Below are 25,753 nucleotides of genomic sequence, written 5' to 3'. Positions count from 1 at the left end.
GTGGATTTACAAAGCAGACCTGGTTGAAAAAGGAAGTTGTCTAGGTCCCAAACTCTATACAGTTGAGGACACAAAGAAAACCCCCAGAAATTGAAAGCCTTATTAAACTTCACCTCTTCATCCATAGGATTTTTAAGCATCTCATTGAAATGACTTGGTAATACTGTACTATGGAACTTAGAGACCTTTCATATATCTAAACTAGTGGTACTTAAGCGATTTTTTTTGGTTATTGTCATTGTTTTTTTAAAGTAGAGAACACTTTCTTTTTTGGCACTGAGTTAAGCATTCTATAAATCAATGACCCTATGAGAGGGTACCAATATCATCCCCATTTATAGGTGAGGAAACTGGGGCCCACAGAAAGATTACGTCACTTGCTCAAGGACACACAAGCTAGGAAGTGGGAGAGCTGGGATACAAATACACATATTCTGGCTCCACAGCCTGTGCTCTTATCCACTACTGGAACCATAAATAGGACACAGATAAAAGTGTTGCTGTGCTGGTGACAGCAGAGGAAGACAGGTTCCCTCTCCCCTTCCCCCTCCAGGATTATAGAAAGCAAACTGGAGTATCTATGATTCACCACTACTTCCTCTTTGTAGGCTTGGACTAGAAGAGTGATATGACCTATTGGTGTAAAGCTGGGATTAAAATCCTGGTCTCAGAAGTAATTTGCGGATATTATTATCATGTCACCCCCAAGGGTTATAAGGTTGTGGGGTCTGCCCCAATTTGGGGCAAAATCCTATTCTTTTTTTTTTTTAAGTATATTTTTATTGATTTCAGAGAGGAAGGGGAGGGGAGAGATAGAAACATCAATGATGAGAGAGAACCATTGATCCGTTGCCTCCTGCATGCCCCCCACTGGGATCAAGCCCACAACCCAGGCATGTGCCCTTAACTGGAATCAAACCTGGGACCCTTCAGTCCACAGGCTGACACTCTATCCACTGAGCCAAACTGGCTAGGGATGAAATCCTATTCTTATTACTAGTATAGTTATATTGCTCAGATTTTTGTTTGAAATTCAAATGGCAATTCTTTCTTTGTGCATAAATTTCCCTGCCCACCCCTAACGGTATGGAAACAAGTTCATATAATTACTCATTGTTATTTTAATAATCTGAGGTTAACTTTTCATCTGTTTAAATCTCATAATAACATCATCTAAGACCTAAGTACTTTGAGAATAGGTAGGGCTTTAGCTTTGAATTCTGAGTATCTTTCACAGGACCCTGCACACAGAACTACATCAGTAACTGTAAATCTAATGTGAATTTTACCTTTTCTCATTACTCGTCTATTCAAAGGACTGCACAGACTAAGAAATGAAACATCAATGAAACAGTTAAGATAATTGAGGAAAGAAGAGAGGACTGATTAATTAATGAACTCTACAATTAATGGTAGAATTAAAAATAGATGATAAAATTAAAAATAAGAGAGAACACACCTGTCCTGTTTTAACAGGTATTTTTTTTAGTGCCTCTTCTTTTGCTGTGTCAGCATCCCCTGTGGCATTATCAGTGTATTCCCAGACCACGACGTCTTTCTGAATATCTTTTAGGTTGAAGTTGCCTAGTTTATTCAATGAGAATCCTTCAATCTAGAGAAAAATTAGACATACATTATTATAAGGTAGAAACAATTTTATATCAATCAGAACACATTAATCCTGAAAGGAATGAAAAGATAACACACTATGGTTCATTAAAAATGTGAAAGGTATCAGTTATGAAATTTTTCTGAGATATTTATAAATTTTTAAAAAAATATTTTTTAGAGTAAAAAATAAAGTTTTGATTTGCAAAATAAATGATTTTGTGAAATAACTCTTTAGTAAATAAGAGAAGGCAAAATGGCCCAGGCCAAAGGCCACAAGTTCTGTAGTAAATCTGTCTGGGATAAAATCTCAGATCCTGGGGTGGGAACAGGTAGAAGAGAGAATAGGGGGGATAAATGGTGATGGAAGGAGACTTGACCTGGGGTATGAACACACAATACAATATACAGATGATGTATTCTATAACTATACACCTGAAACTTATATAATTATATTAACCAGTGTCATCCCAATAAGTCCAATTAAAAAAAAGAGAGAAAAAAAAAAAATCTCAGCTCCCTCATGACTTTCTTTAGGTCTCAGGTTTCTGTTTAAAGAGATAACACTAGACCCTCCTTCATGGATAGTTGTGACATGAAATAATGGAAATAAAGGATTCAGATACAGGTATGGTATGGAGTAAATGTCAATAAATATAAGAATTGTTTCTACTGATATTGCTGAGATATTAATTGCTGAAGAAAAGCCTGGGCTCAAAAGGTCTAAGAAATGTGGACAAATCTGAACAGGTTTCTTTAGTGTACAATGGGATTTATCACAGCCTTGAAACAGGTTAATGTATATAATGAATGAATGTGGAGTGGGGTGATGTGGTATACTATTTCCCAACTGTATTTCCATATCAAATGGACTACTTCTTTGGTTTAGCACAGTAATCCTGAGAGAGAGAGAGAGAGAGAGAGAGAGAGAGAGAGAGAGGGAGAGAGGGAGAGAGAGAGAGAGAAATCATGTTGCTCCCAGTTATAACGGTTTCCTTCAAACTCAGGATGAAATTCACAGCCCTTTCCAGGGCTGAGAGAGGGCCCACATAATCTGGCTCTTTGCTTCTTATCTGACCCATCTTCCTGGCTCACAGCTGATACCTGCTACTTCTTCTGCTCGGAAGGTTCTTTCCCCCAACAATCAGGTAGCCCACTCTCCCTCAATGCACTCAGGCTCTGCTCGAGTATCTTTTTCTCTAAATAGATCCTTCGCTTTCACTTTCTGTCCTTCCCCCGGTTTATTTTTCCTCAGAGAAATTACTGCCACTTGATATGTACTCATTTACCTTTCTCACCTCACTGTATATATAAATTTGAGGACAAGGATGTTGTTTTGTTCACTGCTCTAACTCTAGCATCTAGAACAGTGCCCAGCACAGGTAAATGCTCAGTAAGGACTTGCTAACTGACTGAAAGAACAAACTGCTCTTACAGAAAATACGAGGTGCAGTGACTGTTAGATTTATATATTCAATATTTTTCTTTAATTCTGTGGATTATGTTTTTGTTTTCTTGTTGGGTTTTGAAGAGTAAAACATTTCTAAAGGGTTTATTAATATTTTTCTCTATTGATGCGGTTTGCACTTTTAGTTTTCTACATAAATACTTGCCTATCCCCAGGCTGCAAAGATTTTTCTCCTAGGCTTTCTTTTGGGCATTTTATAGCTTTAACTATGTCATTTATGGCTCTGATTCATTTTGAGTTAATTTTGGGGTATGTTGTAAAGCAAAGATTTAATGTTCATTTATGGATATCTAGTTTTTCCAAGATCAGTTATTGAAAAGACTTTCCTTTCCCCCAATGAATTGCTTAATTGGGGCAAGTCATTCAGATTTTCACAGGCTTGGGTGTGACAGAGGGCATTATCAACTAAGAGTTGACTTTGTTCTTTCTTTTTTCCCACCAGAGAAGAACATTCTAGCAAAGATACCTTCTCAAGACCCTGAATTCTTTCATTTCAGTACTACAAACACAAAGAGAGCTCCCTTAGGCAACCTGGCAAAAAGTGGACTGAAACTTCTTATTCCAGGACATAGTTCATAAGGGGCTTATTTTGCTTTAGTCTTTATTCCTGGGTCATGGCAGATAAAGGGTGCTGCTTAATTCTCAATCTATTAAGTAAAAAGAAAAAATCCTCCCCCTCTAGCCCCCAATGTATCCAAAGTTAAGTAACTACTACTCTGGTAAATGTTCCTTAAATAATGAGAATTCTACATATGTTAAGAAGAAAGGTAGTTAAAATATCCAAATGTGCCAAAGTTAGCTTTGCACCAAGTGAGAATTTCTATTAAGTAAGTGTACACAGACGTTATCAAGATAAATACCTTGGTATTAAAAGTGAGTTTAATTGTTCTTAAAGATAGTATCTAAGTATGATTTAAGAGCTTTGGAAACCAAGATGGCGGCATAGGTAAACATGGGAAACTGCTGCCTCGAACAACCACTTCAAAAATACAACTAAAAGACAAAACGGACATCATCCAGAACCACAGGAAGGCTGGCTGAGTGGAAATTCTACAACTAGAAGAAAAGAGAAAAGCACACTGAGACTCAGAGGAGGTGCGGAAGTAAAGTGCAGAGGCGCACATGGAAAGGGCTGGCAATTGAGGACACGGTTGTCTTTTTCAATCGGGAGGGAGTCGCAAGCTCCCGACTGCTCTGAACTCCAGTTCTGGGCGAGTCTCTGGGGACCCAGACTCATACGGGGAGAAACTGGACTGTCTGGCATAGGGCAGAACTCGAGGGTGGCTTTCTCTCAGAGGTGCTTGCAGCAAATACCGAGGAACACTGAGACCCCAGGCCTCTTAGGGCAGGACTGAGGATCAGCCATAGCTGTTTGCTCTGCCTTGTTGATTCCCCAAGACCTCGCCCCACCCAAGCTGTGTGCAGAGGCTTTTGCATAATAATGGCCTGGCCCTTTGCAATCTAAAATTACCTAACAAACTGCAGCTGGGTCAGAGAAACCCAGAACACCCAAAAGAAGGCCCAAGGCCCCACAGCAGCTTGCATTGCTTCACAGCTGGGCCTCATAGCTCCTGCGGGGTAGCCTCAGGCAGAGGCTTAATTAGCACCTCCTTAGAGTTCCAAGAGCCAGTGTACCCAGTGGTCAGAGCGGGACCATCCAGATTACAACTCCTCAGATCCATAAGGGACACACTAAGGGGGCAGACTCAGTGAGCACCAAAGCCCCACCGAAGCAAGTTTTGCCCATAAGGGTGTCTCCAGCACAGAAGTTCTCCCACCGTAGACACAGCTGATTCTCACAGCCAATTGGCCTGGAGGTCAATTCCTCCCAGTGATACCTACAATAATCAAGGCTTAACTACAAGACTGCACAAAGCCCACAAAGGGGAGCAACAATAGTGTCCACCTCAGGTAATTGGGGAGGCTGAGCCACTGGGCCCTATAGGACACCTAGCACAGAAAGCCACTCTATCAACACAAGGAAGCATAAAAAATGCGGAGACAAAGAAACAGGTCATAAATGACAGAAATGGAGGAAAGCAAACTAATGGATATAGAGTTCAAAACCACGGTTATAAGGTTACTCAAGAATCTTCTAGAATCCACTGATAAATTTAGTGAGACCCTCCATAAATCTAGTAAGACCCTTGAGGATATAAAAAAGGACCAACTAGAAATTAAGCATACACTGACTGAAATAAAGAATATTATACAGACTCCCAACAGCAGACCAGAGGAGCGCAAGAATCAAGTCAAAGATTTGAAATACGAAGAAGCAAAAAAACGCCCAACAGGAAAAACAAAAAGAAAAAAGAATCCAAAAATATGAAGATAGTGTAATGAGGCTCTGGGACAACTTCAAGCATACCAACATCTGAATTATGGGGGTGCCAGAAGAAGAGAGAGAGCAAGATATTGAAAACCTATTTGGAGAAATAATGACAGAAAACTTCCCCTACCTGGTGAAAGAAATAGACTTACAAGTCCAGGAAGCGAAAAGAACCCCAAACAAAAGGAATCCAAAGAGGACCACACCAAGACACATCATAATTAAAATGCCAAGAGCAAAAGACAAAGAGAGAATCTTAAAAGCAGCAAGAGAAAAAAAGTCAGTTACCTACAAGGGAGTACCCATACGACTGTCAGCTGATTTCTCAACAGAAACTATGCAGGCCAGAAGGGAGTGGCAAGAAATATTCAAAGTGATGAATACCAAGAACCTACAACCAAGATTACTTTACCCAGGAAAGCTATCATTCAGAATTGAAGGTCAGATAAAGAGCTTCACAGATAAGAAAAAGCTAAAGGAGTTCACCACCACCAAACCAGTATTATATGAAATGCTGAAAGGTATCCTTTAAGAAGAGGAAGAAGAAAAAGGTAAAGATAAAAATTATGAACAACAAATACACATCTATCAACAAGTGAATCTAAAAATCAAGTGAATAAATAATCTGATGAACAGAATAAACTGGTGAATATAATAGAATCAGGGACATAGAAAGGGAGTGGACTGACAATTCTCGGGGGGAAAGGGGTGTGGGGAGTGCGGGAAGAGACTGGACAAAAATCATATACCTATGAATGAGGACAGTGCGGGGGGGGGGGGGGAGGGTAAAGGCAGAGGGTGGGGTGGGACTGGTGGAGGGGAGCTATGGGGGGGAAAAGAGGAACAACTATAATAATCTGAGCAATAAAGATTTAATTTAAAAAAGTATTATTTAAGAGGTGATTACTAAGTTCTGTATCAATAGCAATTCTTATATCAAATTATAAAACTGTACCTAGAGACAGTGTACCAAATGATAAATTTATTACAGGTTCACATTCTCTTGTTCAAAACCCTCAGGATCGTATGTGTTTCACAAGTGTTTTCTTCAATTTAGAATAGTTCTCCCAGCAGAGGGTGGAGCAGCATATTGTAAACAAATACATTAACATTTCAGCAGTTAAATATATGAATATTCACAAGAGGATAAATTCATGTCAATTCTGAGTAGGTTTTTAAATTTTGAAATTATGCACAGGTATTGTGTAGTCCTGTATAAAAATCAAAATTGAATATATAATCAAAAAAGTTTTATACCCATGATCCTAGATAAACAGGTAGAAGGGGTTCTTTCCTCTGCTGAAGAAAGAAAACTGTCATCAGGGCAAACACATAGGGTGGCAAACCTCCTTCTTCAGGGCGATCTATACTGCAAAGCTACAAATGAGAGAAAAGAGGATAAGCATTCATTTGTACCACCCTGTTATATAATTTGGTCTAAAACCTGTCACTTCTTTTCCTTGTATTACATAATTTACTCCTCAAATAAAACACCACAGTGACAAAACGTAAAGGCTCCTTATACTTTTGGAGCAACCACATATTGTGGTTTTGAGTAACAGCTTTAATTTCAACATTTTAATCTTGTTAACTACACTTATTTGTAAAGGATCCTAACATAGTATTTGCTGTTTCATTTTTTTCACATCCACAGTAATCCATTCACTTGGTTAAAACATTTGTTAATGAAATCAAAACGATGGTTTGATTCCAAGTGCAAGCCCTCACCATCCTAACCTACTGCCTTGAAAATGCATGCTTTGACCACATAAGTGATCAGGGGAGGGAATGTGGGCAGATTCATTAACACTAACAAAAACAACTTAAAAGCATGGTCTAGCCTGGCCAGAGTGGCTCAGCTGGTTGAGCATTGTTCTGTGCACTGAAAGGTTGCTGGTTCAATTCCCAGTGAGGGCACATACAGAAGGCAACTGATTGATGTTTCTCTTCCTTTCCCTTCCTCTGTGTGTGTCATTGGGCGAGGATTAAAATAAAAATAAAAAGGATGGACTATTTAGTGATAAAGCAGGAGGCAGCTTTCAAAGAATGGCATACTGTAATTATCAACTTACCCAGTTAAGAGTGGGGTACTCTCTGTTTAGCTTGGCCACAAGCCACAGGAACTATATGCATTGTTACTGCTATCTATTAATCAGTAAAGCTTTGGATTTTCTCTATAAAGCACCTGCAGAGCAACTCATTTTTATAGTCATGATGGGACCTTACGTTTTGGGGCAATGTTAAATGCTCTTTTAATTGAGGTACTGTATTTAAAACATTATGAAAATGTAAGCAAGACCAGATAGTGGCTTTCATTTTTTGGAGTCTCTGGGTATTCAAACAATATTACTGGAAATGAAGCTTTATTTCAAGCTTTCCTGTGGCTTATAATCACCTCATAAAAATAGTTAAAATGTAAATTCTTGGGCCATATCTTCTGGGATTTGACTCACAAGTCTGATTTATAATATGCACTATAAATCTTTTGAGCAATACTACTATATAGTGAAACAGAAACAATGAATTTCCCTTTCTGTGCACATTAAAATTTCTGGTCCACCCTAGCTGGTTTGGCTCAGTGGACAGAGCATTGGCCTGTGGACTGGAGGGTCTCAGGTTTGATTCCAGTCAGGGGCACATGCCCAGGTTGTAGGCTCGATCCCCAGTAGGAGGCGGGCAGGAGGCAGCCAATCAATGATTCTCTCTCATCATTGATGTTTCTACCTCTCTCTCTCTCTCTCCCTTACTCTCTGAGATCAATAAAAGATATTTTTAAAAAAAATTGCTGTTCCAATATTCAGATGCCTACTCTCTTTGTGTTTATAAATATGCATCCAAAGATTTAAGATTAAATTAACCATACAAAAATCAAAGCATATACGTAGAATGTATTCACAAACTTAAGCACTAGACCTACCTTTGCCCAGTACCTAAATGCAATCACCAAAGGAACCAGCTTTGGTTCTAGTTTTCCAAGGGCAGTTAAGTGATTTGTTGTCAGACAAGCATGTTCATTTCCTGCACTCACTTTACAAAGAAGTCCACTGGAGGGGGCAGAGATGAGGATGGGAAGGAAAAAGAAAAGATAAAAAATGTTATATAGGTATCAGGTATCTTTCATGCCAACAACTAATTTACATTGATAATAAGTTCTTTAAAAATGAAAGTAAAGTATTAAAACCCCAAAACTCACTAAATCTTAAGAAAGTGTGTTGTTGTTGTTCTTTTTTAATTAAAAAAAAAATAGGGCAGCCGTTTTCTGAGTAAATTTTACTTTCAGAACTAAAAACTATGCACTTTCATACATTAAAACTATTTTGTGTGGAAATGAAAATAAGGGAATACTGCCCTAGCCGGTTTGGCTCACTGGATAGAGCGTTGACCTGGGGACTGAAGGGTCCCAGGTTCGATTACTGTCAAGGGCATGTACCTTGGTTGCGGGCACATCCCCAGTAGGGGGTGTGCAGGAGGCAGCTGATCGATGCTTCTCTCTCATCGATGTTTCTAACTCTCTATCCCTCTCCCTTCCTCTCTGTAAAAAATCAATAAAATATATACTTAAAAAAAAAGAAAATAAGGGAATACTATAAAATATTTCAAATGAGAGCATGAATTCCTATTTGTAAGTATACAAGAGTGTTCTCCCAAGAGTTGGAGAAATCTGCCTAGTAAACAATCATTACAGCCTGTAAACCACCCACTTACAGTACTGATAGTACTTCCAGATGGAGAGAGAAATACATGGGTGAAGTCATCTAATTGCTATTTAGCAGTGCTAAAAATGCTGCTAAAAAGATGGCAAAGGTGATCAGAGCAAGTAACTGATTAAGTTGTTTTTTACCATGTTGAAATGGGTCAAAATGTTTCCTTCCTCTATTTTTTCCTTTTAAAAAATTTTATTCTTTTCAAAATAAAAGTTTCCTTTTGCATCAATTGCCAAAAGTATAGGCGAAATCTCGTAGTACGCCTATGAAATTAACCACATAAGGACTCTATCAATCTAGAAATTAGACATAAGATTTAGTGAAGTATAGAAAAAAAAGGTTTAGTGAAATACACGTGCTTTTGGCAAGTTGATATTTAATATATAAACAGCTTAAAGAAACAGACCTTTTCTTTTCTTTGCACACCACCATTGGCACCCTAGCATGAAAATCTGCATCAACATCAATAAAAGAATCTGAGGAAAGAAGACAAAAATGTTAAGTAGGTTAATTATACTTTTGTTTAAATAGAGAACTAGATAAAGTACAAGTTCCAGCTGTGACTTATCTGCTCTGCCTTTTCCAAAACCATTATTAAGTAAAGCTCCAAGATGAATTGAAAAGTAAAAAGTATTATATTTAAGAATTAAGTAATCATGTTAATTTAAAACCCTTATTTTGTAAAACTATGTTTGACTGAAAATGACTATATTATTGAATTAGACTGTTTAAATGTTATATAATAACATAATTAGAAATATGTGTAGGCTATTCAAACAAAATTGCTGCAAAAGTTTCTAAAATATTTGATGTCAAAAAATATATGAAGTAAAAAAATATGTTTACAGGTTTAATTCAACAAGAAGGATGGGAAAGACTAATTCAATAGAGAAGACAGTTGGATGAGACCTTTGGAAAGCATAAAAAGCCATTAAATCCCAAGCTGGACAACTGACAAGTCTATTTGGGAACAACTGTTCGTTGATTCATTAATCAGGGTTGGGTCACACCTATTTGCCATTAGAAAGTATTAATTTAAACCACTGTATAAAGCAGATTACCCTTTAGTTTTACCCTCAAGAGTAAATTTTACATATTTTGTGTCTTCTTAGACTTGGTCTAAGGTTCATTTAATCTTTACAAATTGTGACATTATTATCAAGCTAAATAATGACTTCCAGCCGAAACCGGTTTGGCTCAGTGGATAGAGCGTTGGCCTGCGGACTGAAAGGTCCCAGGTTCGATTCCGGTCAAGGGCATGTACCTGGGTTGCAACCACTGTATAAAGCAGATTACCCTTTAGTTTTACCCTCAAGAGTAAATTTTACATATCGATGTTTCTAACTCTCTATCTCTCTCCCTTCCTCTCTGTAAAAAATCAATAAAATATATATATATAAAAAAAAAATAATGACTTCCGATTTTCAAAGTTTCAGAAATGATATATTTAAATTATAGACAAAAGAAACATTTAAAAGTAAAATGTAGAAAGAATCTGGCCATACCACTGTTCTTTAAACATTCCTGAACAAGTAGGAGAACATCTGGCTGAGACATCTAGAAAATAGATCAATGAATACATCAAATTATCTGCAAGTACTTTTGCTTCACTGAGATGATATACAGTCATCTGAAATTATCCAAATTAGAAAGTACATTACCACCAGAGTAAAGAAATTAATCATTATAGTGGTCAGGGACAGAGAAATGAGCACCAAACGAGGATGAATATGGGCAAAGGAGACCTACTACACAGTTAACTCCAAATTATCTAATTCCTGAGTTACTTAGCCTCTCAGCAAATCTCAAAAGCTGTGGCTAGAAGCTGACATACTGTGAACAATATTACTCTCTCACTCTCTGAGACTCAGTGAATATTTGCTAAATGAAGGAATGAATCAAAACTGCTGTGCTGGTAAATTACTAATCATAATTTAAGGTTAAAAGAATAGTAAAATCTATTGGTCAGCTGACCATGGTGCAAAAGTACCCGGGATGGCAAAGAATGAGGCTGTGAAATAGAACATCTGTGGGTAGAACCCAGGAATTTGTATTTGAACTAGCACCCCAGGTAAATTAAATGGGCACGAACCATCTACACACTGGGCCATGGTAACCACCAGTGGATAAATGGATAATCTACTAAAGTGCCTCCCAGTTTTAAAATTCTGACTCATCAAAAGTTTTTCTGAGTCATGTTTAAACCAGAAAGTTAGGTCATGTGTGGTTCTTCAAAAGCATAATTATTTTTGAGTGGCTGGGGATAGTAGGAGGGAATAAAAAAAAAAGCATAATTGCCCTAACCGGTTTGGCTCAGCGGATAGAGCGTCGGCCTGCGGACTCAAGGGTCCCAGGTTCGATTCCGGTCAAGGGCATGTACCTTGGTTGTGGGCACATCCCTAGTAGGGGGCGTGCAAGAGGCAGCTGATCGATGTTTCTCTCTCATCGATGTTTCTAACTCTCTATCCCTCTCCCCTCTTCTCTGTAAAAAAAATCAATAAAATATATTTTAAAAAAAAGCATAATTATTTTAATAAAGTAGGTGTATAAGAGAGGAAACCCAGAAGCAAATTAAGCTTTCAGGTCATAAAAGTTATATATCTACACTGTTTAACATCTAAAATTCTTTCCTGCACTGGAAAGTTGACTTTCCCAAGGTAATTTAATCATTTCAAGTTAACTGAACCTAAATAGTCCCATAAGATTCACATGGTAAGAATACCAGTATTTGACGTATAAAAGATCTAAAGAGTAAAATAAGTATGAAAAACTGTAGTGTATTTGAAATAATGCCCTCAAGCTGAAGACAGGCAAAAGAAAATAGAAATTTTAGGAAAAAAAGCTGCCATCATTACACTTAAAAGAATCTGCAAATCTCTAAACTATATTCATATTTGAAATATAGAATTTCCATATCACTCTATGAAAATTCCAACATTTCATTTTGTACTTACAATGGCTGGAAATTGAATGTCAATGTTTACATCTGAATTTTTGAAACCCAATTGGCTACAGGATGACCCATATAATCTTAGAGAACAATCTAAAAAAAAAGTAAAAAAATAAAAGTCATAAATAAGGTAAAATTTCTTGAAAGTTAGAACAAAACACTGTTATTTCAGAAACAGGACCATCAATTAAAACTATACACAAAAGCAAAACACTATTCAAGTCTGGCATAAACAAAGGATAGCAAGGGTGACTTTTTGCTCTTTATTTTATTTTATTTTATTTTATTTTATTTTATTTTATTTTAATAGGGAAGACTGCATTGACAGTGATTTAGCATCAGGGCTACTCTTTTCAGTTGTAAAACATATTTTAAAAATTCCTAAATTATTATTTCACATTTTGTGCAAAAAATACTACTTGCTATCATTTTTAAAATGTTTAAATGTGAAAATGAAAAGAAATGGCTAACTTTGTTTTATATTTATAAACCTGATAGTATACTAAAGAGTTAATGCAAACACTTCACCTTTTAGAAAGGCCACATAAGGTGTAATTTACTATAAAGATTTTGTTTCTATAAAACAATAATCATAAAAATGACCTTCAGCATAAAGATTTTTAATAGGAATACTCATATGATAAACAAAAAGCATTTAACATAATATAATCCCTTTAGGAAAACTTTTGAAAAATAATTATATAACTGATATAAAACACTAGGCAACATGTGATTCACTTTTCAGAGAAAAGTGTGTATATGGCCTATATTTACCACTCAATGTTTTACCACCATTGTGCCAAAATTTTATCCTTTCTCATCAGGAAACTTTGTGGGTTTTTTTCCCCCAGGTTAAGTCAAGTGATTTCTTTGGGCTTTAAAAGTTTCCCATGGAAAAAATACATTCAATTTTACAATGGAAGTCTATGGCAAAATACATCAACATTATAAGTGACTTTTCAGGAACTATCTACAACATAAAGAATGATGTCCCTATATCACGAAATGAGCAAATTTTCACCCTTTATTTTTATGAAAGCATGTATGAATATGAATGATACACTATATATGTAATGATCTTACAGTGGAGCAAATGGTTCTATGGGTAATATGGTAATAATTAAAACAGTGATTTCAACCCTAGCTGTGTTTTAGAATCACTTGAGAAACATCCTAAAAAATAGTTTCCCATGGCTCCACAGACATAATATGGAGAATGAATTCAACAGTACACAAAATCTATTACAAATTAGTTTGCAAAGCTCATTTTAGATATTATAAGTCTTTTAAGTGTGGTTAAATAGAACCTTTTTTGGACACAGATACATGAAACTGACTCCAACATACTTCTTTGTATTTTAACTCAAAATATTATATCAATTTAAATAGGTAGAAAAGTAAACAAATATATACACAAGAGTCCCATAGTGCCCCACTAACATGGGGCATTTAATTTCAAGTACATGCACATAATGAAATTCACAATGAAAACAGGTTTAATGACAATGAATGTAAAAGTCTTTGTTTCCTCAGGGGGAGCCAGGAAAAACAAAAACAGGCAAAAAATAAAGATATGGCAAATCAATTTCTATTAGGTAAAAATTATTACTAGTAGGTAAAATGACTGAAGTACCTTTAGCTAGGTAAATAGAAAGACAAATCTAGAAAATACCTGGTAACTTGTGTTGGAACACATTTTCCATGATACGTTTAATTTCTAGTCTCTGTTCCAAGTTCTCATTGAGTAACCCAAACTCCTGTACAACCTTGTCAATGGCAATACCAATTGCATTTATCTGGGAGGGCGTAGGCGGGGGCAATGTAGTAAGCAACTCTTCCTCCTGCTTCTCCTTTTAAGATCAATGTTGAGATTAAAAAGTGACACACTTTTTTATCCTTCTACCATTTACCAAGACAACACTATAGTATATTCTTAGCCTTCCCTTTTACTTTAGCTGTGTTAGTTTTCATGTTATCAAACATTTCTTCATACACATAAAGTAATAATAGCAGGAAGGCAGGAATAAGAAAAAAGTGCTAAAAAAAGAATATTAAAAACAGCAATGACAAATTATTTTATTACTGGCATAACGACATATACTAAAGTCCTATCAAAGACTTTGTTCATCTTCATAGTATCCTTAAGGAAATTCATAAGACTACCCAGTAAAACATGTCTGAGCAGCATAAAGTATTTTGGGTAAGTTCAATAATATAGGTAGCAAAGTTATTAAGGAGAGGAAAGTCACAAATACAAGAAATAACAACTGACAGGTAAACATTTGTTTTGGTTACTTTAAATTTACCTTAATGTTTTTCTTGTGCCTCTTCTCTTTGATATGCTTATGGGCAAATGCAATAGATTCAATGAAAACATCACAAAGTTTGCAGGTGTACTTTGCTGTAGGGTAGTTTCTTGGTCGCTATAATTTGAAGAGATTTATAAGATACATATCTTTAAAACTATAGGTCAACAAAAATTAGGCAGATGATTTCCCCTCCACTTTTAAAATTGTTAATATGTTACTGTCACTCTCTCACTATCTTAATAGTCATTTTTATTTAAGTAATTCATTAAATCAAACTATCACTTGTAGCTTTCAGTGCTTCAATACTAATAACCAAAGTAGGATATCTAATTCACCAAAGCACATATCCCCAATTACTAACACAGTTTAAACAAAACAAGGATTTTAACTAACAAATCAAAGTTGTTACCCTTTTCAGCCTGTCAATGCAGTCCCTTTTCAGTCGCTCCTCAGCCTGCTGTAAACCCAGGAGCTCCTTTGCTGAGAGCACAGACTCGTCGATCACAGGGCCTTCCAAGTCCCCATCCAGTTCACTTTCCCCATTTCTAGTCCTCCGTGGCTTCCTAGGTCTGGACTTCTGCATCTTGTCTTCTTAAGTTAGGGAAAAAATATTATTGGTGGTATTAAATAACAGAACTGACTAAAAAGCAGAATTTTATATTAATTAATGAAATCATGTAATATCTGAATGACAACTGAACACAGAGCATAAGGAAAGGGATAGGCATGGATAGAATGTCTGAATACTCATTAAGCGCCTCATCTACATACATTAATCCATAGAAATAGGTGTGTTTTAAACTTAAAAGGAATTCTACTTCAATCATATAATTTGATTTTATCATCTTTTGGTATACTGCTGAAAGTATCCTCTGAAGGTGAGTATACCTGTTCTAATATACCTAATATATCATAATATATAATGTACTATATTCTAGTGTACTTGTAAGTATACCTGTTATTCTAATGAAAACTATCCACATTTGCTTTCATTTTCATAAGTGAACAATATCAACAGAGCACAGATGGACAATAAATATGTTTCCAAAGATCTCAGAAATCAACTACATTCTTATCTGAAGTGAAAATTCAGTCTTCACATAATTGTCCCCCCACATTAATATCAAGAAGTTTAAGCCAAAATTTTATTTACTGAGGACAACTACTTCCCATTTTATCTTTACTTTCACTTTCACTTCTTCAATGGCATGCACACTGAATACTTGTGAAACTTAAGGTGATTGTGGAATTGCTTTATAAAAAAATTGTCATAAATAACTTGGATAACTTCCCTCAAGTTCTGAAAAATGAAACTATTAGTAACACATGCAATTAAAGTTAAATTCATTTCTCCAATTAAAATTGTGATAAATAGATTGAATGACTTGAATGGAAATAAAGTTTCTAAATGGCTTACCAATAACTAGTCTGAAAATAGAAACCTGCAATGCCCTGCATAAGGCAATTCCTGTCAAGTTTCCACTGGAACTTATTACTTGTATAGCAGCTACAATAAATCAGTTGATTGAAAAAAAAATTCTATCAGAAAAGGGAGATACAGGACCTTTATTTTACAAAAGCTACCTGCTAACAGTTCTAAAGGGAAATCAGCAAGCACTGTGTTCAAACAACCATAAGATGAATATAGTGAAATTCTGCAAACAGTTTCTGTACTATAGTAAGTGGCAATTAAACAAAATTAAAGTATTAGGACAAATACAGTTTTATTTTTAAAAGCAACCAACATAGATCAAACAAAATAGTAAAAAGTAGTCATTGGAAGAAAAAAATCAGTCTACACCTTGATACTTGCTTTTAAATACTCTCCCTACTCCCAATTAAAATATCAATCTTTTAAGGACAGTACTCTTGGTCTGCCTAAACTTTTGAGATAGGCATTTCTTTTACTTTAAAGGAATGTCTATTTTCATTTCATTTGCTTATCATTACCAACTTAAAAAAAAATTGCATCTGATTTCAGTATTCAGAACGGAAGTTTCTCACTTAGGCAAACACTAGAGATTTACACCAACATGTGCAATACCCATTAGGAAAGTCCATATTAGTTCACAAAACACTAACTGATATAGAACTAAATTCCTTTTTTATTTTTTTTAAAAATATATTTTATTGATTTTTTACAGAGAGGAAGGGAGAGAGATAGAGAGTTAGAAACATCGATGAGAGAGAAACATCGATCAGCTGCCTCCTGCACATCTCCCACTGGGGATGTGCCCGCAACCCAGGTACATGCCCTTGACTGGAATCGAACCTGGGACCTTTCAGTCCGCAGGCTGACGCTCTATCCACTGAGCCAAACTGGTTTCGGCCCAAATTCCTTTTTTAATCCCTCTTCTCTCCTACTCACAAAGACTTCTAAATGTAACTATATTTGCTGTCATTTTGTAGAAAGAATGACTTCAATTTCCCTCCAGAGACCACAATTAACTCCTTACTGTTTTTATTACAGAGAAGTAGGTGGCTGCAGAAATTTTGTCTGATGCTGATGATAACAGCAGCTACCATTACAGAGTATTTTATTATGCAACAGATGCAATGCAAGCAGTTTATATGGCATTGCCTCATTTAATCCCTACAGTGATCCTGTCATGGATGCTAAAATTACTCCCATTGTACAGATGGGGAAAATGTTGGTCCAAGAAAATAAGTGACTTGTGCAGAGACACATGACTAAGTCAAAGCAAAGGGATTTGAAACAGAGATTAAAGCATAGATGAAATTCTTAAATTCAGCCTTGTAACAACATACAAACTAAAAAGGATTAATTAAAATCCCTTCTTGCAGCATACTCATTCACAACTAGAACAGACCAGTATTGATAAGGCAATATAACCTGAACCTCACAGGCCTGCATAGTAAAAATGATCAAATAAAATCCAGCTGTTGGGAATCGGGAAAGCAAAGCTGGGTTTTGCTAAAAAATAATTCCCATAATTACTTAAGACTACCTGGCTTATCCCAAGTTTTTTGGTAATATGAATGAATTCTCTATATACAGTATTCTAAGTTCCCATATTTTACTTGCATATGAACCATTGTTCCATTCACAAAGGACATGTGTATTTGAATGGATGTTTTCCAGCTAAGATTATTAATGGAACTGTCCCAAATACGATAAATTGGCAACCTAGGATATTTGAGAGATGAAGTGTAAGTGGTAATGAAAAATAGGTAGTATTAAAGCAACTCGAGATAATTTCACTACATTTTCTCATATCATTTAATAAGATCCTTCCTTATTAAGACAAGTTTGAGTTCAGGAAAATTTCTGTTCCTTTAATGAGATCCTTTTTAGGAATCTCTGAGTGTAGTGCAAAGTTTAAATTTCTCTCTATAGTGAGCAATGTTATACCAAAGCTTAGTATTTCCTGTATGAAGATTTTCAAGAAATAGAGACTGAAAAGACCTTTAATTAGCATTTGTGAAAGAATCATCTGTATTTCACATAGAGAAAACATGGGAGCTTTCAATAAAAAGACAGTAAAGACGCATTTCCTATTCAAAACCTCTTAAAATCAACTTCTTTTAAAATGAAACACAAATACATATAAGAGGTTTTTGGTATGTAAACAGTCCCTTTTAATATCTTTCTGGTTGAAAACTCTTGATCTATAAACCTTTCTTTACATAATGCTGCTCAACATCAAATTTTCTTTTCTAAAAGACCAACTATTGGTAACTAAGTTAAAATGTCCATGTCCCACAGACACAGTAATACACAAATACTTAAAATCACACAAAATTTTAAAAAGAAAAACACAAACGAAAGTCCAGAAATTCCATGCGTGTGCAGTTTCCCTCTGTCAGACTGCAGGTCCAGTGACGCTGAGTTAGCAGCCAGAGCAGCAGAGTACGTACATGATTTCAGTTTCACTTCCTCATCTGCCATTCTACATAAACAAGTCTGGATAAATTTAACCTCTCTGAGCCACAACTTCCTGCTTTGTAAAATTGTGATTCTACCTTTGGTATATCATGACAGACAATTCCTTCAAGTTCTTTACAGCTTCAAGATTTCCGAGGCTAAGGTTTGATCTCTCCCATGCATTTGATTCCTAATACCTCATTCTGTTTTGGCTATTTGATTCAAAGCATTTTCTTTTGCTTTTCCTATTTAGAAAAATATAAAATAACACCTTTTCTTCCCATTTTATACTTTCATAAGACCCTATAAAGACAGAACATGATGTTTTCCCTATTAAGACTTATAAATGTACAGGTGAGAAATGTCCTACAGGTTTAAAACACACACACACACACACACACACACACACACGCACACACACTGGCCATTGTGAGATAATATGAAGGAAAAGGGCCTAGAAAGTGCCAACATTGCCTACCTGTATTTAAATTAAAAGAAACAAACACACACACACAAAACCAAAACCTGTAAAAGTGCTAGCTAGTTTGCAACTCATTCTATATGGCCCCCTTTCCTTCAGCCACACTGGCTTCCTTGCTCTTCCTGGAATGTACACGCTCTGTCTTGGCCTTTACACAGGGGTGGGAGAGGAGGACATTTTCCTCAAAAATTCCCAGTGCTGGCTCCCTCACTACCTCAGTGAGGGCTACCTTGATCAGTCTATTTAAAAAGTGTCAACCGCCTCTCCCTCACTACCCACCAGGCCCAGCACTCCATTTCTTTCTCTCATTATTTTATAGTCAGTCAGGAACTGCTTTAAGTTTTTAGGAAGAAATTGTTTTTAATAGGAAGCAAACCAGTAGTGACGATGGAGGCCGAGTGTTTAGCTAGGCTGATTTGGTAGCAGAAATGAGGAAGAACTACAGACTGGGAATATAAAGAAGACAGATTTCAGTAGTAAAATTAACAGGAATAATTTGGGTAGTAAAATTAGTAAGACATAATAGCTTATTCAATAGGGGAAGGAAAGGGAAAAGAGCATAACTAAGTTGCTTAAAAAAACAAAGCAGGCAGCCTTGGCCAGTTGCTCAGTGGTTAGAGAGTTGACCTTCAGACTGAAGGGGTTCAGGTTCGATTCCAGTCAAGGGCATGCACCTTGGTTGCAGGCTTAATCCCTGGCCTGATCTTGGTCGGGCTCATGTGGGAAGCAACCAATTGATGTATCTCTTTCATATCGATGTTTCTTTCTGTCTCTCCCGTCCCTTCCACTCTCTTTAAAATCAATGGAAAAAATATCCTCGGTGAGGATTAACGTTAACAACAAAGTCAACAAACGTAATTTTCCAAGAATAATTTTCTAAGCATACTTTGCATTTTCAGACTAAATATTAGTTTTATTTTTTTCTGAAAATGTGTGACTTTATTTTAGTAATTACTGTCCATTTGATAAAAATAATTTTCCTGTTTACAGATATCATTGGTACATAAACAAAATCTATTCACCTTTTAGAAAAATGTATAATGCTTTGGGGCAATTATTATCAAACATGTAGGACACTCAGAATAGGCTTCTGGTTTGAAACTAAAAGGTAAAGCTTTTATGTGTATTTCTGACTTCTAAACTTAGTATCTCTCAACACGTTTGTAAAGCTCACTTTTGAGGAAAAATAAAAAAATCTTGGACTACCCACCTCTCCCTCTGTAGCAAGAGCTATATGCAGTCTATATTGTGCTTTTATATCAAATAAGATTTTTAAAAATCTTCACAGTCTGTCATTTATATTATTCAAATACAAAACTGTGATACCTGATTTAGACATTATATACACACACTCAGAAATTATGATATAGTCTCCAGGAGGATATGATCACCCTCTTATGTAAAAAACACCAACAGGATATATGTTGACTAAAGTAAAATGAGCATTATGGCAAAGGAAACTTTTAAAGGGACCAATATACACATGTATCACAACTGCAATCCTTAAAATAATTATATTAAATAAGCATAAGCAGAAACTATGAAAAATTTGAACTGCATTGCTAAAAATAATAAAACTCATTTGGATGAAAAAGAAAAGACTTTGCTGATTTTGGGTTGTTAACTTGACAGATTGCAACACATTACCATGGCTTCCTGTTTCCACTTCTGACATGGTTTCCAGGCTTGTCGGGTCTTTGTGAAATAGTCGCCTTACAGCTCTACAGCCTCTTCCATCTTGCCACCGATATCCATCTTCACTTTCTTGAAAGGAGTCTTTTCTTGGTCGGTTCATAACAGGAATTCTAGGTCCTAGTCTGAATTCTCTCCAACTCTCTGAACTACCAGCAAGTTCATCTGATAGCCATCTCTTACTTTGATCTCTGTGGTTGTCATTTACCCAAACGGGTGGACTGTAAATTGGGTTTTTAAATGCATATGGATTGCTGGAAACAGCATATGGTCCTTTTCTCGGAGTATTCCCATAGTTCCCTGGTGTTATTTTTTTCTTGGGAAGGCCTTTTTCCATTTTATTGCTATGGCCTTTGGCATAATCATCCATTATTAAATAATCTTGTTGAGGGTGACCCCTTCTGAAATCCTCATCTTCTATAGCTCCCCGGTCTTTAGCACGCTTCACAAAATAAGGTTTTGCTGTATCTCCCATGGTCTTTGACTTCACTTTTACTTTGCACCTGAAAGAAAGCATTTTGGGGGAAAATCAAACTATAACAAGATATCATACCTAGTGTACCAAATACCACATATATTGCACAGATGCTCAAAAGCCCATAAGAAACTCCCCCCCCCCCTTATTTTCATCACATTCCAATAATCAGTGTGTTACACTAGAAGTTAGGAGGCTTATCCTATGATATTCATCATGAAAATTAGTACTTACTATCCTATATAATAAAAGGCTAATATGCAAATCAACCGAATGGCAGAATGACCGGCCGCTATGATGCACACTGACCACCAGGGGGCAGATGCTCAACTCAGGGCTCCCCCCTGGTGGTCAGTTGGCTCCCACAGAGGAAGCACTGCTCAGCCAGAAGCCCTGAGCCCGGCTCAGATGCTGCTATGGCAGGAGCCTCTCCCACCTTGGTGGCAACCTTAAGGCTGTCCAACTGAGGCTTAGGCCTGCTCCCCACCAGGGCTCCTGAACTGCGAGAGGGCCTAGGCCAGGCTGAGCGACCCCCACCCCCACCCCCAGTGCAAGAATTTCGTGCACCGGGCCTCTAGTTTAACATGAAGATTAAACCTGTGACTAGGGGAAGCTCCCTATAGTCTCGAGAAGTGGAGTATTAAAAAATGTTACTCATACCAAGTTTCACCTATATGACAAAAGCGCTTCTCTTAAAAAACAAAACAAAAAGAAAAACCTTCATCCCAAGCCTATACTGTTAGAAAACTCCCGAAACAGTCTTTAAAACTCCACGTTCCCGTCCCTCCTCCCGTCCCGGGACCTTGGCTCACCTCACCACCCCGATTCAGACCGATGGCTTCGGTCGCTTGGGTGACGGAGGCCCCACCGAGGCTCCGCTCCAGTCAAAGGGGCTGGGTTTCCAACCAAGAAACAACTCCAGCGACTCTTCCCCGTCCTCCTCCTCCAACCCCAAACAAGTTTCGTTTTTGTCACAAACTGCAATTTCCCCTCTACGATCCCCATCGGATCGCCCCGCCCCCGATCTGCCTCAGTTTCACCCTTTGGGACCCGAGGCGGAGAAAGAGGAAGCGTCCCCGTATTCTCGGCCACGAAGCCACCCACCGCGGGTACCAGGAAGCAGGAAGTGACCTACCTCCCCGATGGGTTCCGAGGCCCCCCGGGCTGGCCTCCACCTAAATCCCTTCTTCTTCGGCCCTCGCAGGGTCTGACAGAAAGTGGAGATACGGACTCGAACCCGATAGCTCAGTCCCCGCTGGCCTGGCCCCTGGGACCGAGGCCAGCGGAGGATGAAGCCAACGTAACTCCTGGGCGGAGCCCGCCCTCCAGTCTGGGGACCGGGGAGCCTATCGGAGACTCACCCCGGAGGCGAGCCTGGGAGGGACGGCGCGGAGAAGACGCTCGGAACACTCACCACCTCCGCGGCGCTCCTCCGCCTCCCTCGGTCCGGGCTGGGCTCCCTCTCTGTGTTGTCTTTCGGCCCCACTTCCGGCGCTCAGCGCTGGCTCATTGTGCGCGATTGGGAGACGGGGGTTGCCCCCGCCGGAGAGCTCCGCCGCTCACGCCGGAAACGCGCGCCCAGCCGAAGGGCCGCCCGCCTCCAGCCCGCCCCTCCCGCCCCGCCTCCGCAGCGCCACGCCCACTTCCGCCGCCGCCGCCGCCGTGCGCTCATTCTCCGGAGAAAGGACATCCTATCAGGCCGTGGCGTCTGTGCCCCGTCCTCCTCGCCCAGGTCTCCTCTCTACCGGGGAGGCGGGGAGGCGGGGAGGCGTAGGAAGGAAACCTCTGTTTCTCCGAGGGAGACGCGGAGCCCGCGGTCGGCGCTGCCGCTGCCGGGGTAGGCTCGCAAGCCCGGTTTGCCCCTGGAGGCTCCCGGTTGCCGGGTGTGAGGTCTCAGTGTTCTTGCCATTTTCCTGGTCGTTCCGAGGAGGCCTTGGTTGCCGGTCCTGTAGAAGTGCCCATCCTGTTTCAGCATCCGCTGCTCATCCAGCTCTCAGTATGGTGGAGGGAAAGGCTTTGCTTTTTTTCTTAGATTGTGTACGTGTTAGTTTTACGTAAACAAAAACAACACAGAACGGTGCTTTTGAGAATATGTGTAATCGAAAAAGATGACCCAAGAGATGTGCTCGAATTTTTGAACGAAAATTGCACACCCGGAGCTAGCAAACACCCCAGAGCGTTGAGAAAATGTGATAGTTTTGATTGCTCTGCTTTAAAACATTTAAACAAATTCATGAGATCCTGTGAGGCCTTGGTCTTAAAATAATGATGAACCCATAAGTACTGGCTACTGCCAGGAACTGGTCTGGGGGCTTTACAAATATTAAGTCGTTTAATCCATGCCACATCCAAATGCTTTGGTTCTGAAAAATACATGGGAATCAAGCCAGTAACCTGTTTGACAGGCAGACAGTGCCTTTAATAGAGTCCAAAGGGAGCTTGGTGATGCATGATTACATTTATTAAGGGACAGTAGCGTTGCCTCACCCAGTGGAGTAATTCTTGCACACAAGAACTGGTTTAGGAAAAGTTCTAGAGGAGCAATAGAAGATAAATCTTTTTAAGGCTTTTAAATATTTTTTTACTTGCATTTTCTTCAATGCACCTCCAAAAAACCTAACTTTTATTCTAAACTTGCTTTGAAGTTTGTTAAAAAGAAATAGCAGACCCACAATGCAGTCACTGTGATAAGCCCCACCAAGACTTAATACCTAAACTAATCACAGGAGTGGAATTTTAATTCAATTTGAAATTTCCTGATCAGCACTAGTGAAGTAATATGCCCAGTAAGAACCTCCTGCCCTTCCCTAAGGGAAGGTGATCTTGCCTGAAATAATTCACTCTTTTACCTTTCTTGTCCTACCATCTTTCTGTCTAAAACAGCCTTCCATTTTGTACAATTCCTTGTAGTGCCCTTCTAGTTGCTAGATGGGATGCTGACTGACTCATGAATCAATTAATAAACCAATTAGACTTTCAGATTTATTCAGTTGAATTTTGTTCTTTAACAAGATTCATCTTGAGGATACCGGTATTAATCAAAGGATATTGACAGTTAATATACCTCTGTCTATATTATACTGCAATGACAATTTAAATTGGTCATGGGGACCCATAAAATTAAGTTGAAAAGTTTGGTTTAAAAAAAATTTTTTTTTGTTTTGTTACTGGAGGGAATTGAGTTTCTCAGATTGTGTGATTGCTTCACGGTCTAGACATTTTTCCAACAACTTGGAGCAGAAATTTGGGGCCTGTTTGGCTCAGAGGACATTAATATTGCTCCATATGTTACAATGTGTCTTCTCCCTTGAACCAGAAGCTGAACATTGTGGCACCTCTTGACAAGTTAACCTTTAACAAACACTGTGTCAACGCTGTTTTTCCTGTAGGGCCATGGAGTCAGAAGTGCAGAGGTTGTGTTCATAGCTTTGTCAGCCAATTTTTTCCCCTTAGTGCTTTTTATTCACTTTGTTAGTGAATTACATTGGCTCCCCCTTTAACTATGTCCAGAGTCCATTGACTCCTCACCACTTCCACTGCTCCCAACCTGATGTTAGTCACCACCATGGCTCTGATGCATTGTTGCAATCATCAGCTTTCACCCTTGCCCTCCTCACCTATTCCCAACACTGTAGCCAGAAAACTCATGTTCAGATGGAGGCAGATTACTATTTCCCCTCTCAAAATCCCTCAGTGGCTCTTCAATTCTCTGGGAGTAAGAGCCAAAGTCCTTAACATGGCTACAAAGCCCCTCCTTTTACTTCTGATCACACTCTTTATTCCTCTGACTCACTCCACCCAAGCTATACTAGCCTTTTTGCAATTCCTTCATCATGCCAGGGCTTTGCACTGGCTGTTCGTTCTGCCTAGAAAGCTTTCCCTCCCTTTGGTGTCTGTATTGGTCACACCTCCATCTCCTTCAATCCTTTGCTCACATTCTCAATGAGAGCAATTCTTACCACTCATTTAAATTGCTGTCTGCTGCCCTCTCCTCTGCCTTCCCCTCACTTGGTCTGTTTTTTTGTTGTTGTTTTTTTCCTTGTAGCACTATGTGCACTTTGTCACCTGCCATGTCACTTAACTATTTGTCAAAAAACAAAAACAAAAGCAAAACAACAAAAAACTATTTTTCATGGTTATTTGTTTCTTACCTGTATCACTCCATAAGAACTTAAGTTCAACAAGGGCAGAGACTTGGAAATTTTATCAGTATATCCTGTAGGACCTAGATCATTATCTGGCTCATGGTAGACTCCCTAGAAATATTTGTGGAATGAATGAAAGATGCAGGATTTCAATGCAAGAACATTCAAACTTGTGGAGAATTTTTGTAACAGTTTATTTGAACCAAACAGAAGACACATCTGGATGCAAGATCTCATCAGAGTGAGAAAAATGCTTCCCAGAATGACATTTTGCAGTTCCTTTCATACATTTGGAATTAGGGAGGGTAAAGAAGATTAGTACATGAATGTGGAAGGAAAGTAAGGCAGTGAAATCTCTATGATTGGATTACAGGATAGTTAACAAGAATATGTTCTCTCTTCAGGTTGGTTATGCTTCACAGGGATCTTAAAAAGAGGCTTTTCAAGTGTGTTAACCTAGATCAGTGATGGCAAACCTTTTGAGCTCAGCGTGTCAGCATTTTGAAAAACCCTAATTTAACTTTGGTGCCATGTCACATACAGAAATTTTTTTATATTTGCAACCATAGTAAAACAAAGATTTATATTTTTGATATTTATTTTATATATTTAAATGCCATTTAACAAAGAAAAATCAACCAAAAAAATGAGTTTATGTGTCATAGGTTTGCCATCACTGACCTAGATGCATAAAAACAATGAACAG

At 38.1% G+C, this 25,753-nt stretch overlaps 1 protein-coding gene across 9 annotated transcripts in view; it reads right to left on the bottom strand.

The window, feature by feature from the left end:
- Nucleotides 1–22,471, bottom strand: part of ZCCHC6 (zinc finger CCHC-type containing 6) — a 57,476-nt gene extending 35,005 nt beyond the window's left edge. For 3 of the 9 annotated variants that reach the window (XM_023743548.1, XM_023743555.1, XM_006102126.3), the window contains exons 1-11: nt 22,038–22,239; nt 20,383–20,930; nt 14,778–14,959; nt 14,366–14,482; nt 13,732–13,909; nt 12,064–12,152; nt 10,615–10,666; nt 9,516–9,585; nt 8,323–8,449; nt 6,663–6,782; nt 1,460–1,612 (exon numbers count right to left, since the gene is read on the bottom strand). In XM_023743548.1, the coding sequence (XP_023599316.1) occupies nt 1,460–1,612; nt 6,663–6,782; nt 8,323–8,449; nt 9,516–9,585; nt 10,615–10,666; nt 12,064–12,152; nt 13,732–13,909; nt 14,366–14,482; nt 14,778–14,959; nt 20,383–20,902 (1,608 nt within the window). In that variant the 5' untranslated portion in view covers nt 20,903–20,930; nt 22,038–22,239. Of the gene's footprint in view, nt 1–1,459; nt 1,613–6,662; nt 6,783–8,322; nt 8,450–9,515; nt 9,586–10,614; nt 10,667–12,063; nt 12,153–13,731; nt 13,910–14,365; nt 14,483–14,777; nt 14,960–20,382; nt 20,931–21,714; nt 21,968–22,037; nt 22,241–22,263 lie in introns of those variants that run through there. The other 6 variants (XM_023743550.1, XM_023743551.1, XM_023743552.1 and 3 more) reach the window with 6 other exon arrangements.
- Nucleotides 22,472–25,753: the final 3,282 nt, after the last annotated feature.

The sequence above is a fragment of the Myotis lucifugus genome, unplaced genomic scaffold, assembly GCF_000147115.1.
Source record: "Myotis lucifugus unplaced genomic scaffold, Myoluc2.0 scaffold_399, whole genome shotgun sequence".
NCBI classification, from domain to species: Eukaryota; Metazoa; Chordata; class Mammalia; order Chiroptera; family Vespertilionidae; genus Myotis; species Myotis lucifugus.
This window is presented reverse-complemented; position numbering and strand designations above follow the sequence as displayed.